The 14,857-nt window shown below is 36.6% G+C and overlaps 1 protein-coding gene across 1 annotated transcript in view; it reads right to left on the bottom strand.

Annotated features, from left to right (window-relative positions):
* The window catches only part of ME1 (malic enzyme 1), a 244,814-nt gene that overhangs the window by 142,721 nt on the left and 87,236 nt on the right, over positions 1-14,857 (bottom strand). Inside the window, 1 exon segment of the mRNA XM_017882627.1 lies at positions 3,030-3,105. Within this exon segment, the coding sequence (XP_017738116.1) occupies positions 3,030-3,105 (76 nt within the window).

The following is a 14,857-nucleotide window of genomic DNA, read 5'->3' on the forward strand; positions in this document are numbered from 1 at the left end:
TTATTCCCTAAGTTCTTCTCTCAGAGTTATTTATATTATTTAATTATATACATATATATGAACATTTATATATGTAGTAGTTTGAGAAGTTTTTAAAATATGTTTTGAGACATTTGATATTTATGCTTTATTACAAACATACATTTATGGCATTAATTCATAAATATTTCCATATAAAAGAGTAGATTTTAACAGTAAAAGAATTCTCTCAAAGAAAAAAGTTTTGTCACTTAAGTAGTTTATCACTAAATTAATATTCTCTTGCTTTTTTTTAACCTACTTTATCTCCTGCTTTAGAAAAATGAAGCAGTTGGATGTTTTCTATACAATAATTAAATCACAACTGCAGGATTAATGTCAGTAAGACAACTACAATTCTATCAGTGATGTCCATTTCTCAGAAATTAAATCTTCACCACACTATACAAATTATTATCTAGGCATTACCTGAATAGAAACTTCTGTATGAAATATGCAGATTTCTGCTGAACACACAAAGATACTCTCCATGTGTCCTGTCTTCATTCCCTTCATTTAATTTCCCAAGGCCCATCCTCTTGTAGCCTACCTAAATGCAGAACGTTTGCATCTTTTCCTGCTTTCCTGAAACTACTCTAAAATCTGTTTCCAGTGAACCTTGTTCAAATATTACTTATACAAAGTGATTTCCTTGTTAAATATGACATTCTATTTTTTCAAATCTAAATCTTTTTCTGAATTTCAAAACCTTTTATAATAATTTGATTACCCCTTAAACAATCTTAATTCCACTACATTCCAATATTAACACTCAGCTTTAGTCAGGCCAGTGAATTTTCTTATTGTCTAAAAACACCCCATTCTCTTACTGAACTTGATACCTACATTCATCTGTTCCCTTCTTAGAGTAGTATGTTTTTCCCTTTCTAACTATCAAAGGTTGGATCTAAGTCCCGACTTTGCTATAAAACTTTTCTTAACTATTCCAGCCTTCTCTAAATAATATTATCCTCAAAATGAATAAATAAGGCACTTATAATACCACATAGTTTGATTATATTTTGCCTAATAATTGACTTTATTTCATGGGTACTTTCAAGTATATAGGAGAGACCGTATAAGATATACTTATCTATCTTCAGCATTCTTTTACAGTCAATAGCTGCCATTTACTAAGTACCTACTATGTGCCAGGCACTATACTAAGATTTTTAAATAAAGGAGGGCATAGTTAGGGATAAGAACATCGGTAAGAGCCCAGTATTAAGAGTCCAAAGGATAAAAGTAGCCTATGAATAAAGTTAAAGATGCAGAGATCAGCTAGTTGGAAGAACAAGAAACATGGTGTGATAGCTTACTGCCTAGCTCTTATGATTACAGGGATATTGACTAGAACTCTCTACTGCAGAACTATTTCCTGTATTGACTTGTTAAATCTTTTTTGTTTTTTGTTTTTTTTCTGAGACAGGGTCTCAATCTGTTGCCCAGGCTAGAGTGTAGTGGTGTGATCATAGCTCATTGCAGAATTGAACTCCCGGGTTCAAGTGATCCTCCTACCTCAGCCTCCCAAGTAACTGAGACTACAGGCATGCACCACCATTCCAGCTAATTTTTAAATTTTTTCTAGAAATGGAGTCTCACTATGTTGCCCACGCTGATCTCAAACTCCTGAGCTCAAGCAATCCTCCCACCCACCTCGGCCTCCCAAAGTGTTGGGATCACAGGCCTGAGCCACCACTTCTAGCCAACTTGTTAATTCTTTAAATCTCCTTTAGATCCTGATTAAAAGTAAACATCCTTAGGTGACCAGACATTTATGCTTTATAGAATTAAGATGTTTTTTAGGATAGTTTCTAAGACCAGAATCTGTGGATAACATGGTCTTGTTGATAGCAGAAAAGCTGAGGAAGCAACTTAGGTGGAGAAAGCAAAAAAAAAAAAAAAAAGAAAGAAAGAAAGAAAGAAAGAAAGAAAGAAAGAAAGAAAATTGAGGACATTGGAAATAATAAAAACCACTTTAATTTACAAGTTTTCCTAGCATGAGCCCTAGAGAACCAAATTAATCAATTATAGCCACAATATCTCAAATAGGAAAGATCACCCAGGCATGGTAGCTCACACCTATGGTTTCAATACTTTGGGAAGCTCAGGCAGGAGGACTGCTTGAGGTCAGAAGTTCAAGACCAGACTGAGCAACATAGTGGGACTTTGTCTCTAAAAAAATTAAAACAATTTTAAAAAGATCATTAGTGGACTTACATTCAGAAGTTATACCTGAAGTGCCTTTGTACCACCAAAACGCATTGATTTATTCCATCTTGGTACTAAAAGATACCACAAAGTTGCTAGGCACTCAACAGAAAGGAAAGAGGGAACCAAAGGGAGAACAAACACTTCTCAACTCCCTTAGACAAGAAAGATGGCATAGCCCTGTGTCTAAGAACAGGGACTCAGAGGCCAGCTCTGGGGCCTGCATGGAGTTCCCACCACTATCTTAGGCTACTTTGTAACCCATCTGTGCCTTTCTTTCCTCAATCAATTATTATTATTATAAGAGTTAATCCGTGTAAAAAGTCTCATTCGGAATGCTACCAAATGTCAGGTACTATTATTACTTTTATTTTCATTAGCTCACTTACAGAGGGAAGTCAAATGAGCTACTTAAAGTCATAATGACAAAAGAAATGAATTAACAGACTTTTTTTCTTGCCTACTTGGATTCCTCTTAGTGGATAATTAAACACAACAGATAGAATTTAAGGGTTTGCTTAAAGAAATTCAGATGCTATCACACATTCAACATTTATCATTACTTAGAATGGAGGTACTAAGAAATTAGATAGAAATAATAGGAAAACTTAGTATCTAAATGGCATCGGAATAAAATTAACCCACTATGTAAAAGTCAAAGGGATATAAATTAGGTGATATTCACTAGAAAAGCTAATGAATGCTACCTATTATCATGAGAATTGTCAGTATATTTTAAACTGTTTTATAAGACAGAAACAAGAAAAAAGTTGCCATAATGGAAAAACATGAAAACCTACCTTGATGACATCTTCTGGCCATGCATTGAGAACTGAAGCAATATGCCCTCGATCGTGGATACTAATAAAGAGACCTCTGGGAAAAAAAAAAAAAAAAAAAAAGGAGTAGTTTACATTTACTTCAGGCCTGTCAAACTATCATGAATATCTTAAACATTTTCTCAAAGAACAATTTAATATATCTCAATTTTTATCAAACTGTTGAACATTATTTCCTCAAACAAATAAGGGGCAGGAACTCTTATAAGTAAGGGAAAAATTACTTGAAATAATATATTGATATCTACAGTAAAGGGAAGTTTGTTTTCTTAGATATTTTAAAATATTTTTAAATTAATAAACATTCATTTTTTTTTATGTACAGAGAATTTAGATAGCATTATCAGTTCCACTCACAAATTCATTTAGAATCTGTCATGATATAATATACATAAAAGCACTTTGAAAAGTAACATGAAGCATCTGTAAACAGGCATTTTCAATGTATATTCCACTTAATCCATTTTCAACACGAAGATGAGAACATGTGTTAGAGATGGCTGAAGTGACCGACTAATGCTGAGCAGCTCTTTCATGTAGAGCTCACTTGATTTCTTTGATTTGTGATGTTAGTTGCCGTTTGCAACTCTGTCATTTATTCTCAAGTCTTTAACACTGTTTGTCCCTCCCATTTCCTACAAAAGCTTAACAAGTAACTTCACAAATTAAAATAATGGAATTTAAAATATGTAAATGCCTTATCCTCATTTAAAAGTTTTGCTCTAGTATTGTTAAATATAACTCAGATATAAAGAACCACATACAGCTTAATGAATTGTTATAAGACAACCACCTTTCTACATAATATTCATTTAAACAGAATCTTGCCAGCTACCCAAAACCCATCCACATGTTTTCTCCCGAAGACTCTTCCCTTCTAAGTGTAACCACTATCCTCACTCTGATGGTATCACTTCCTTTATAGTTAATGTATTGTTTTATATCACCAAATCATAAACCTTCCATAGGCACTATGTTTAATTTGGTAGAGTTTCCCTCAATATGGATTTGGCTAATTAAATCTCTATCATATAGATTAACATGTTAATCTTTCTTCTGTATTCTTGGAAAATTGGTAATTGAAAATTGAATCTAGAAGCATAATCAAATTCATGTTCAATTTTTTTGGACAAGACATTTCATGGTTTGATGTTATCAGAAGGCACACCATATTTGGTATTCCTTTTTGTGATGTTAGCAGCTTATTTTGCTAAATGTCTAAGTTCATGAATTAATCTGGAATTACAAAATGGTGATATTCCAATTATATCATTCATATTTATTTACTGGAACACCCCTTTAAAGAGAAATTTCGCCACATCTATGGGTATACAAGGACACGGCTGATATAGAAAAAGGAAAATGCTCGATTTTCTTTATCAGCTTTTAAATTAAAAAGCTGGTTAACTAGATTTCTTCAGAAGTTTCCACTTAGTTGTTGTTGTTGTTTTGTGTATGGTTTTGTTGTTGGTTTTTTTTTTGTTTGTTTGTTTGTTTGTTTGTTTTGATCAATTTGAACTCACGGATTTAAACATATTTGATGTGTTTCAATCCATTATAGTTATTTTCCTTATTGATATTCATATTATTTCATCTTGAGCAAGTGAAAGACTTTTCATGCTGTCCCCTGAGTCCTTTTGACATGACTACAGAAGTTTTTGATGGCTTCCTTGCTCTGTTATGATCAAATGTTCCAGGTCTATTTTGAAAGTTTTCTGCCCCAGACCTAAAATGAGTCATTTTTCTAACCTGTTTCCTTGAGCAGAAAGTGGTTTTCAAGAATACCATCTAGGTAATAGAGATGCCTACTGTTACTGATTGGCAAAAGTATTGTTTTAGAAAATCACAAAAGTGTTGATAAGATTTACTTACTATTTATGGCTGCAAATTTCCAACTGGCACTCTTCTCTTGTGAAGTTTACCACTATGATGTCTTAGCAAATTTAACTTACTATTCTCAGAGAGGACAATTCTACATCTGCTTTCTCCTCACTCTTGCACACCTGTTCCCCTGTCATACTTTGTTGATAATCTAATCTTGAATTTCAACAGAAGTAGATGCCGTATGGTAAAAACTACTTCATCATTCTAATATAAATTCCACTAACCCATCTGCATCTTTTTTTTCCCCCACAACTTCTGCCTTCCTCCCTGTTATAAGAGAAGAAATTTTCCTACCATTAAGGCCGTCCTCTTTGTTCAGGATCCTATCCCATCTCACCTTTTCAAAGGCTTCACTCCTGTAATTATTCCATCTCTATGCTGCATCACTGCTTTTTCTACTGGAGTTTTTGGCACAAAAACCTGTGCTATATTATCCATCTTTTCAAAACATTGGATTTTATCCCCTATTCTCCTCTGATTCATAGCAAATCCTTCAAAAGATTTGCATATTCTTATTGCCTTGGTTTTCTACCACCTATTCTCTCTTCTATCTGTCGATAAGGCTTTTCTTCCTTATTTCTCCAAAGACAACTCTTACCAAGTCACTGATGATTCTCACCTTAGTGCCGGCAAAGATCAGCTCTCAACTCCCATCTTATTTGACCTCTTGACTGTGTTTGACATTGTTAGCTTTCCCTTTTGTGAAACACTTTCTTTTCTGGCTGCTGAGATACCACATTTGCCTAGGTTTCCTCCTAATCACCACCTGCTTCTTCTCAGGTTCCTTTGCTGCCTCCTCCTCCTCTTCATCTTCTTAACGTTGAACTGTCCCAGGGCTCTATACTCCTCTCTTCTCCAGTTATATTCACTGATGTAACTTAAGCACTCTCATGGTTGGTTGGTTGTTTTTGAGACAGTGTCTCGCTCTGTCACCCAGGTTGGAGTGCAATGGCACAATCTTGGCTCACTGCAGCCTCTGCCTCCTGGGTTCAAGCTATTCTCCTGCCTCAGCCTCTCAAGTGGCTAGGATTACAGGAGCCTGCCACCACGCCCAGCTAATTTTTGTAGTTTTGGTAGACATGAGATGGGGTTTCACTATGTTGGCCAGGCTGGTCTTGAACTCCTTACCTCAAGTGATCCGCCTGCCTCAGTTTCCCAAAGTGTTGGGATTACAGGTGTGAGCTACAGCACTTGGCCTCTCATGGTTTTAAATATCATATTCATAATAGTGACTCTCAAACTTCTATCATCACCCTAGACTTCTCCTTGAGCTCCAAACTATAAATCTAACTACCTACTTAATTCTTTCTCATTATTCAATCTTCAACTAAAATCTTGGCACCCAGACAGGCCTTCTGTGATAACAGTAGTCAGTGCACTTCCACCCCAACATTTTTATTACCTTCATAATACTTAAAAATATCTGGAATTATTTATTTATATATTCAACTGTTAACTGTCTGTGTCTTCCCTGGCATCATCACCCAGCATACATGTACACACAAAGTGGTAAGGTGCTTAAGTATACAGACTCTATTCTGCTTACATATGTAACCCCGATGCCTATAAGTGTGCTAGCAAGTAGTATGTATCCAACAATATGTGCTGACTTCAGTGCTGAAAAATAAGCCTTTTATAATCAAATATTATAAAGCATAGAAAACATGAAATAAATCCAGACTTATACTGACTCATTAAGTAACCAAAAATTATGTCAGTGATATAGGAAGATTACTGATGACTGTCTGATTCAACAAGAATATTAATGTACTAAGCTGACACTACATTATATCTTTTCATGGTTTTCTTGCTGTTTTATATGAATGTATTTTGTTTCTCAAAATTGATTAACGTTCTTTATAAGGTATATATTTCTTTCTGATCCTTGTCATAGTACAATGTGAGCCTATAAAATCAGCAGGATCTCAATAAATAATTATAAAATTAAAGTATTTTTGGACTTTTTAAAGAAGGCGCTTTTGTTGAATTATTAAGATGTTCTTGGCAATACACTATTTTTTGTTTGTATAAATTTAGGAGGTACAAGTGCAATTTTGTTACATGCATAGCTTGCACAGTGGTCAAGTCAGGGCTATTGGGGCATCCAATAATATTTCTCAGGAACTTGCTAGTTAGCCAAGGTTTTCCAAATAACACTGGTTTCCAGAAATACCATTTTTTAAAATAAGAGAGACAATGAATTACACCAAAATTAACACCAATTAAATGCCAATGTTTATTATATCTGAGTTCAGCTTCAGGAAAAGAGTCATTTGGCCACCTGTAATCTCTTGCACTGAGTAGAGATTCATTCATAGAAAGAATTATTACTTTTGAAGAGAGCTCAACAAAATAAAATCGATTAATGTCCCACCAAAACCAAGCATTTTGGGAGAGCCATTTATTTGCAAAAAAATTGAATAAGATATCCAAAAGTGTTTTGGCACAGAAATGACTCATACTTTCTGGTAGAGAGTTGGATATAAAACATTAATTTTCAACATATACATACATACAGCTGTAAAATAAAATGCTTAAATAAGAAAGGTATTTATCAACATTTTCAAATGAATGGAATTATAATAAATATCTTTTCACCACCCCTGTTATTCTTGATCAATTTAAAATGTTTAATTTTAAACATGCCAACTAAAAATACTCATATTTTCATTCTTATTTGATGTTAGAACTAAGACAATTTTATAATATGAACTCCTTTTTCATATATACAGTTAAAACTTGTCTCATAACCTCTTCCTTCAAAACAGATTTGGGAGATGAGATAATATTTTTACTTCTTCATGTTATCTCAGATAGTATCCCTAAAAGTTTGTTTCATATCAAGATAAAATTCACCTTTTTATAACATGCAACCTTCTACTGTAATCATACTTGTCTTTCATTTTGGAAATAAGTTTGCGAACCTGATCCTAGATCAGTATAGGAAGTAGCCATTCTGAAATTTTCTTAATAACCCTCTGTTCCATTACAGAAGCCAATTTTACTATCTTTTGAAATAAGAAAAGTAAACCCCACATTTTTCACAAAATATGAGTATGCATTAGTGAGCCCTTCAAGTTAACCCAGTACTGAGTTATATACCAAAGGTCTGGAATGACAGAAAAAGAAGTACTAAAAAAAGCTAACTTCAAGTAAAATGTAGGTCTAAAGATCAGGAAATAGCTAGGATAAAGATGCAGATTTAGGATAGATATGCCTAGAGTTGAAAGGAATAGAATAAATTATTAAAGGGGAAAGAAGAGAAGGCCAAGGAAAAAAAATTACAAATTAGTACCCACAACAAAAGAATAAGGTGACTAAGAATGGTCCTTGAGAGGAAAATAATCTAACAGGTAAGATAACCAGTGTTTCTGAAGCCAAAGGAAGTCAAGGGAAAAAAAAAAGTTAAGAAAGCATAGATCAATATGATCATTAAGTGCAGTAAATTCTTTGAATTCTTTGAAGTACATTACATAAAAATGTTTTTTTTTTCCGAACTATGATTTAAATAGCCAACATGATGCCACATCACTACCAAATGATGTAATGCATTTCCTACAAATAAAAATATTCTCCTACATAATCTTTTTTCTTTTAGAATGATGTATTATTTTAATAAATTCATATTTTCTATCCTCATTATTACTATTCATTGTAGGGTAATTTTTATGCCCAATGCTAATATGCTATGAGTTGGTAAAATTAATTTCCCTTAGGATTTAAATAACCAGATTAATAAATTGTGAGTTGTAGAGAGTCCTGGAATTGCCTGAATTGACATTAAAATATTTGTTTTGAGAAATGTATTTTTTTTTACAGCATTTCATGGTCTTTTAATTTTTAAAAACTATACAATATGTGAAAGTATTCTTTTTTTTTAAATTATACTTTAAGTTCTAGGGTACATGTGCACAACGTGCAGGTTTGTTACATATGTATACATGTGCCATGTTGGCGTGCTGCACCCATTAACTCATCATTTACATTAGGTATATCTCCTAATACTATCCCTCCCCCCTCCCCCCTCCCCACAATAGGACCCGGTGTGTGATGTTCCCCTTCCTGTGTCCAAGTGATCTCATTGTTCAATTCCCACCTATGAGTGAGAACATGCGGTATTTGGTTTTCTGTTCTTGCGATAGTTTGCTGAGAATGATGGTTTCCAGCTGCATCCATGTCCCTACAAAGGACATGAACTCATCCTTTTTTATGGCTGCATAGTATTCCATGGTGTATATGTGCCACATTTTCTTAATCCAGTCTGTCACTGATGGACATTTGGGTTGATTCCAAGTCTTTGCTATTGTGAATAGTGCCGCAATAAACATACGTGTGCATGTGTCTTTATAGCAGCATGATTTATAATCCTTTGGGTATATACCCAGTAATGGGATGGCTGGGTCATATGGTACTTCTAGTTCTAGATCCTTGAGGAATCGCCATACTGTTTTCCATAATGGTTGAACTAGTTTACAATCCCACCAACAGTGTAAAAGTGTTCCTATTTCTCCACATCCTCTCCAGCACCTGTTGTTTCCTGACTTTTTAATGATTGCCATTCTAACTGGTGTGAGATGGTATCTCATTGTGGTTTTGATTTGCATTTCTCTGATGGCCAGTGATGATGAGCATTTTTTCATGTGTCTGTTGGCTGTATGAATGTCTTCTTTTGAGAAATGTCTGTTCATATCCTTTGCCCACTTTTTGATGGGGTTGTTTGTTTTTTTCTTGTATATTTGTTTGAGTTCTTTGTAGATTCTGGATATTAGCCCTTTGTCAGATGAGTAGATTGCAAAAATTTTCTCCCATTCTGTAGGTTGCCTGTTCACTCTGATGGTAGTTTCTTTTGCTGTGCAGAAGCTCTTTAGTTTAATTAGATCCCATTTGTCAATTTTGGCTTTTGCTGCCGTTGCTTTTGGTGTTTTAGACATGAAGTCCTTGCCCATGCCTATGTCCTGAATGGTACTACCTAGATTTTCTTCTAGGGTTTTTATGGTATTAGGTCTAACATTTAAGTCTCTAATCCATCTTGAATTAATCTTCGTATAAGGAGTAAGGAAAGGATCCAGTTTCAGCTTTCTACTTATGGCTAGCCAATTTTCCCAGCACCATTTATTAAATAGGGAATCCTTTCCCCATTTCTTGTTTCTCTCAGGTTTGTCAAAGATCAGATGGCTGTAGATGTGTGGTATTATTTCTGAGGACTCTGTTCTGTTCCATTGGTCTATATCTCTGTTTTGGTACCAGTACCATGCTGTTTTGGTTACTTTGACTTGTAGTATAGTTTGAAGTCAGGTAGTGTGATGCCTCCAGCTTTGTCCTTGTGGCTTAGGATTGTCTTGGCAATGCGGGGTCTTTTTTGGTTCCATATGAACTTGAAAGTAGTTTTTTCCAATTCTGTGAAGAAAGTCATTGGTAGCTTAATGGGGATGGCATTGAATCTATAAATTACCTTGGGCAGTATGGCCATTTTCACAATATTGATTCTTCCTATCCATGAGCATGGTATTTTCTTCCATTTGTTTGTGTCTTCTTTTATTTCACTGAGCAGTGGTTTGTAATTCTCCTTGAAGAGGTCCTTTACATCCCTTGTAAGTTGGATTCCTAGGTATTTTATTCTCTTTGAAGCTATTGTGAATGGGAGTTCATTCATGATTTGGCTCTCTGTTTGTCTGTTACTGGTGTATAAGAATGCTTGTGATTTTTGCCCATTGATTTTGTATTCTCCTATATAATCTTAACCAGAAAATTAATATTGTCACATTATCACCATCTAATCCTCAGACATCATTCACATTTCACCAGTTGTTCCAATAATGTCCTTCATAATAAAAACAGTAATTCAAAATGCTGTGCAGCATTTAGTCATCAGGTCTCTTTGGTCAATCTTATTTCCTCAGTCTTTCCTCAACTTTCATGTTATTAATATTTTTGAAGTTAACAATTTAGTGATTTTATAGAATGTCCCTCAATTTGAGTTTGCATGCTGTTTGCTCATAATTAGATTTAGATTACACATCTTTTGCAGTAATATTACAGAAGTGATGCTGGCTTTTTCTCACTGTTTACTATCAGGTGGCACCATTGCCGACTGGTCCTATTAGTGATGATGTTCACATTCATCACTTGATTAAAGTGGTGTCCTCCAGGCTTCTTTACTACAAAGTCATTCTTTTTTACCTTCATAGTTAACAAGTATTTTGTGAAAGATTCTTCAAAACTCTGTAAGTATACTGTTTCTTCATCCAACTTTTAATTTATTCAGATCAGTATGGGCTTATGGTTTATTATCTTATTCGAATGGTTTTAATTATTGCAAATATGATGTGTCTGATGGCCAAATCATCCCAAATTTGCCAGAGGGAGGCCCTTCAAGCTGGCTTCTATGGCTTTTCAGGTATCCCGATTGTGATGGTTAATACTGAATGTCAACTTGATAGGATTGAAGGATATAAAGTATTAATCCTGGGTGTGTCTGTGAAGGTGTTGCCAAGGAAGGTTAATATTTGAGTCGGTGGGCTGGGAAAGGCAGACCCACCCTTAATCTGGGTGGGCACAATCTAATCAGCTGCCAGTGTGGCTACAATATAAGCAGGCAGAAAAATGTGAAAAGAGGCTGGCCTAGCCTCCTAATCTACATCTTTCTCCCGCACTGGATGCTTCCTGCCCTTGAACATCAAACTCAAGTTCTTCAGCTTTGGAACTTGGACTGGCTCTCCTTGCTCCTCAGCCTGCAGCCTATTGTGAGACCTAATGATCATGTTAGTTAATATTTAATGAACTCCCCTCCCTGTATACGTATATATTCCATCTGTCCCTCTAGAGAACCCTGACTAATATAGATTTTGGTATAAGGAGTGGTTCTAGCAGAAGAGAATATTAAGGATGGAGTTCTTTCATTGGTTTTGGGGTTTGGGGAGTTGGCTGCTTAATATGATTAGACCACAAAATGCTAAGGACTCTATTTCTAATAGCATGGAAAACACTGATAGTCCTTGGCGTGAACTGTTTACAGAGTTACGCAAAATAAATGCATTTGACAATCTTGATTCATCACTCATGAGAGGCAAGGAGTTTAGTGACTCTATACCTAATAACTTTGACCCTATGTGGAGAACCAAGGACCATAATAAAGGTGGTTGGTTGCTCCTATGTTCAGTGGACAAAGTGATGAAAGAAAAAGATGAGCTCAAATATTCTATCTCCTGGTTTCAGAAGCATATACTGAGCCTCAAATCTGCTAAGATTGCTCAGAGTGAGAGTCTTATGTCCTGTAAAGAAAGAGCTGAAATTGTGGAAAAACAGACACAAGCTCTTATTGTGCAAGTGGCTGACCTGCAAGGAAAGGTGTATGCACAGCGTCGCCAGGTGTCTACTGTTAAAGTGAGGGCATTGATTGGAAAATAATGGGACCCTGCAACTTGGAATGGGGACGTGTGGAAGGACCCTGATGAAGCTGGGGACACTAGTTTATAAACTGTGATGAACTTTTTTTGCCAGATGGAACAGCTTCCCCATCTCCATCAGTGGCAACATCCCCTCCTGGACCCATGCTGCTATCAGCCTTTCCACATTTGTCTGAGGAGATAAACTCTGTGCTGCCTGAGGCAACAGTGATGGCCTCCCCTGAGGCAGTTGCCAGGCAAGATAATGTTGATTCTCCTCAGGAGCCACCCCAACACCTCTGTTTGCTTCTAGACCTATAACTAAAGTCCCGGCAGGCCCCTACAGGTGAGGTTGAGAGTGTGACTCATGAGGAGGTGCACTACACTGGAAAAGAACTGCTTGAGTTTTCTAATTTATATAAACAAAAATCTGGAGAACAGGCATAGGAATGGATATTAAGGGTGGGGGATAATGGTGGAAGGAACACAGAGTTGTATTAGGCCAAATTTATTGATTTGGGCCCACTAAGTAGGGACTCTGCATTTAATGTTGCAGCTTGGGGAGTTACAAAAGGTTCTAATAGTTTATTTGCTTGGTTCAGGGAGTCACAAAATGTTTTAATAGTTTAGTTGCTTGCTTAGCTGAAATATGGATTAAAAGACTGCCCACTGTGAGTGAGCTGGAAATGCCTGATCTCCCTTGGTTTAATGTAGAGGAAGGGATCCAAAGGCTTAGGGAGACTGGGGTGGTGGAGTGAATTAGTCACTTCAGACCAACTCATCCCAGTAGGGTGGGTCCAGAAGATACACCCTTGACCAATGCCTTGCAAAATAGATTTGTGAGGGTAGCACCTACATCTTTGAAAAGCCTTGTACTTACTCTTCTCTGTATGTCAGATCTAATGTGGGAACTGCCATCACTCAACAACAAAATTTAAATACAATGGGAATAATTGGATCCTGAGGTGGCAGGGGCCAAGTGGCAGCACTCAACCTTCAAAGACAAGGTGGGTGGAGCTACCATAATAGACAGAAGAGGCAAAACAGCAATCAGAATAGTCTGACTTGTGCAGAGCTAGAAGTGAAATTGATAGGAAACCTACTGCATTCCTACTTAATCTATACAAGCAGAAAACTTCTAGGTCAAATGGACAAAAGACTAATTTGAATTACAAAAACAGAATCAAGGCCCCTCAATCAATTTCCAGACTTGAGCCAGTTTACAGACCCAGAATTCCTTGAATGAAGGGGAGGCTGGATCCCCTGGAGGAAGGACCCCACTACATTACTGACAATTTATGCTGTGAATCTTTCTCCTACCCTTCCCCAAGGAGACCTCTGGCCTTTTACCAGGGTAACTGTGCACTGGGGAAAGGGAAATGATCAGACATTTTGGGGACTACCTGACAGTGGCTCTGAGCTGATGTTGATTCCAGGGGACCCAAAACATTACTGTGGTCCTCCAGTTAAAGCAGGGGTTTATGGAGGTCAGGTAATTAATGGAGTTTTAGCTCAGGTCCAACTTACAGTGGATCCATTGGGTCCCCAGACTCATCCTATGGTCATTTCCCCAGTGCCAGAAATGCATAATTGGCATAGACATACTTAGACCCACACTGGCTCCCTGACTGGTAGGGTGAGGGCTATTGTGGTAGGAAAGGCCAAATGGAAACCGTTAGAGCTGCCTCTACCTAGATAAATAGTAAATCAAAAACAATATCGCATCTCTGGAGGGATTGCAGAGATTAGTGCCACCATCAAGGACTTGAAAGACGCAGGGGTGGTGATTTCCACCACATCCCCGTTCAACTCTTCCATTTGTCCTGACCAGAAGACAGCCAGATCATAGAGAATGACAGATTATTGTAAGCTTAACCAAGTGGTGACTCCAATTGCAGCTGCTGTACCGGATGTGGTTTCATTGCTTGAGCAAATTAACACATCTCCTGGTACCTGGTATGCAGACATTGACTTGGCAAATACCATTTTCTCCATTCCTGTCCATAAGGCCCACCAGAAGCAATTTGCCTTCAGCTAGCAAGGCCAGCAATATACCTTTACTGTTCTACCTCAGGGGTTATCAATTCTCCAGCTTTGTATCATAATCTTATTTGGAGAGACCTTGATCACTTTTCGCTTCTGCAAGATATGACACTGGTCCATTACATTGATGACAATGCTGATTGGATCCAGTGAGTAAGAAGTAGCAAACACACTGAATGTAATGGTGAGACATTTGCGTGCCAGAGGATGGGAAATAAATCCAACTGAAATTCAGCGATCTTCTACCTCAGTAAAATTTTGAGGGGTCCAGTGGTGTGGGGACTGTCAAGATATTCCTTCTAATGTGAAGGATAAGTTGCTGCATTTAGCCCTTCCCACAACCAAGAAAAAGGCACAATGCCTAGTGGGCCAATTTGGATTTGAAAGGCAACACATTCCTCATTTGGGCGTGTTACTCCAGCCCATTTATCAAGTGACCCAAAAGGCTGCCAGTTTTTTTTTTTTTTTTTTTTTTTT

The sequence above is a fragment of the Rhinopithecus bieti genome, unplaced genomic scaffold (genome assembly GCF_001698545.2).
Source record: "Rhinopithecus bieti isolate Rb0 unplaced genomic scaffold, ASM169854v2 scaffold_13551, whole genome shotgun sequence".
Classification (NCBI taxonomy): Eukaryota; Metazoa; Chordata; class Mammalia; order Primates; family Cercopithecidae; genus Rhinopithecus; species Rhinopithecus bieti.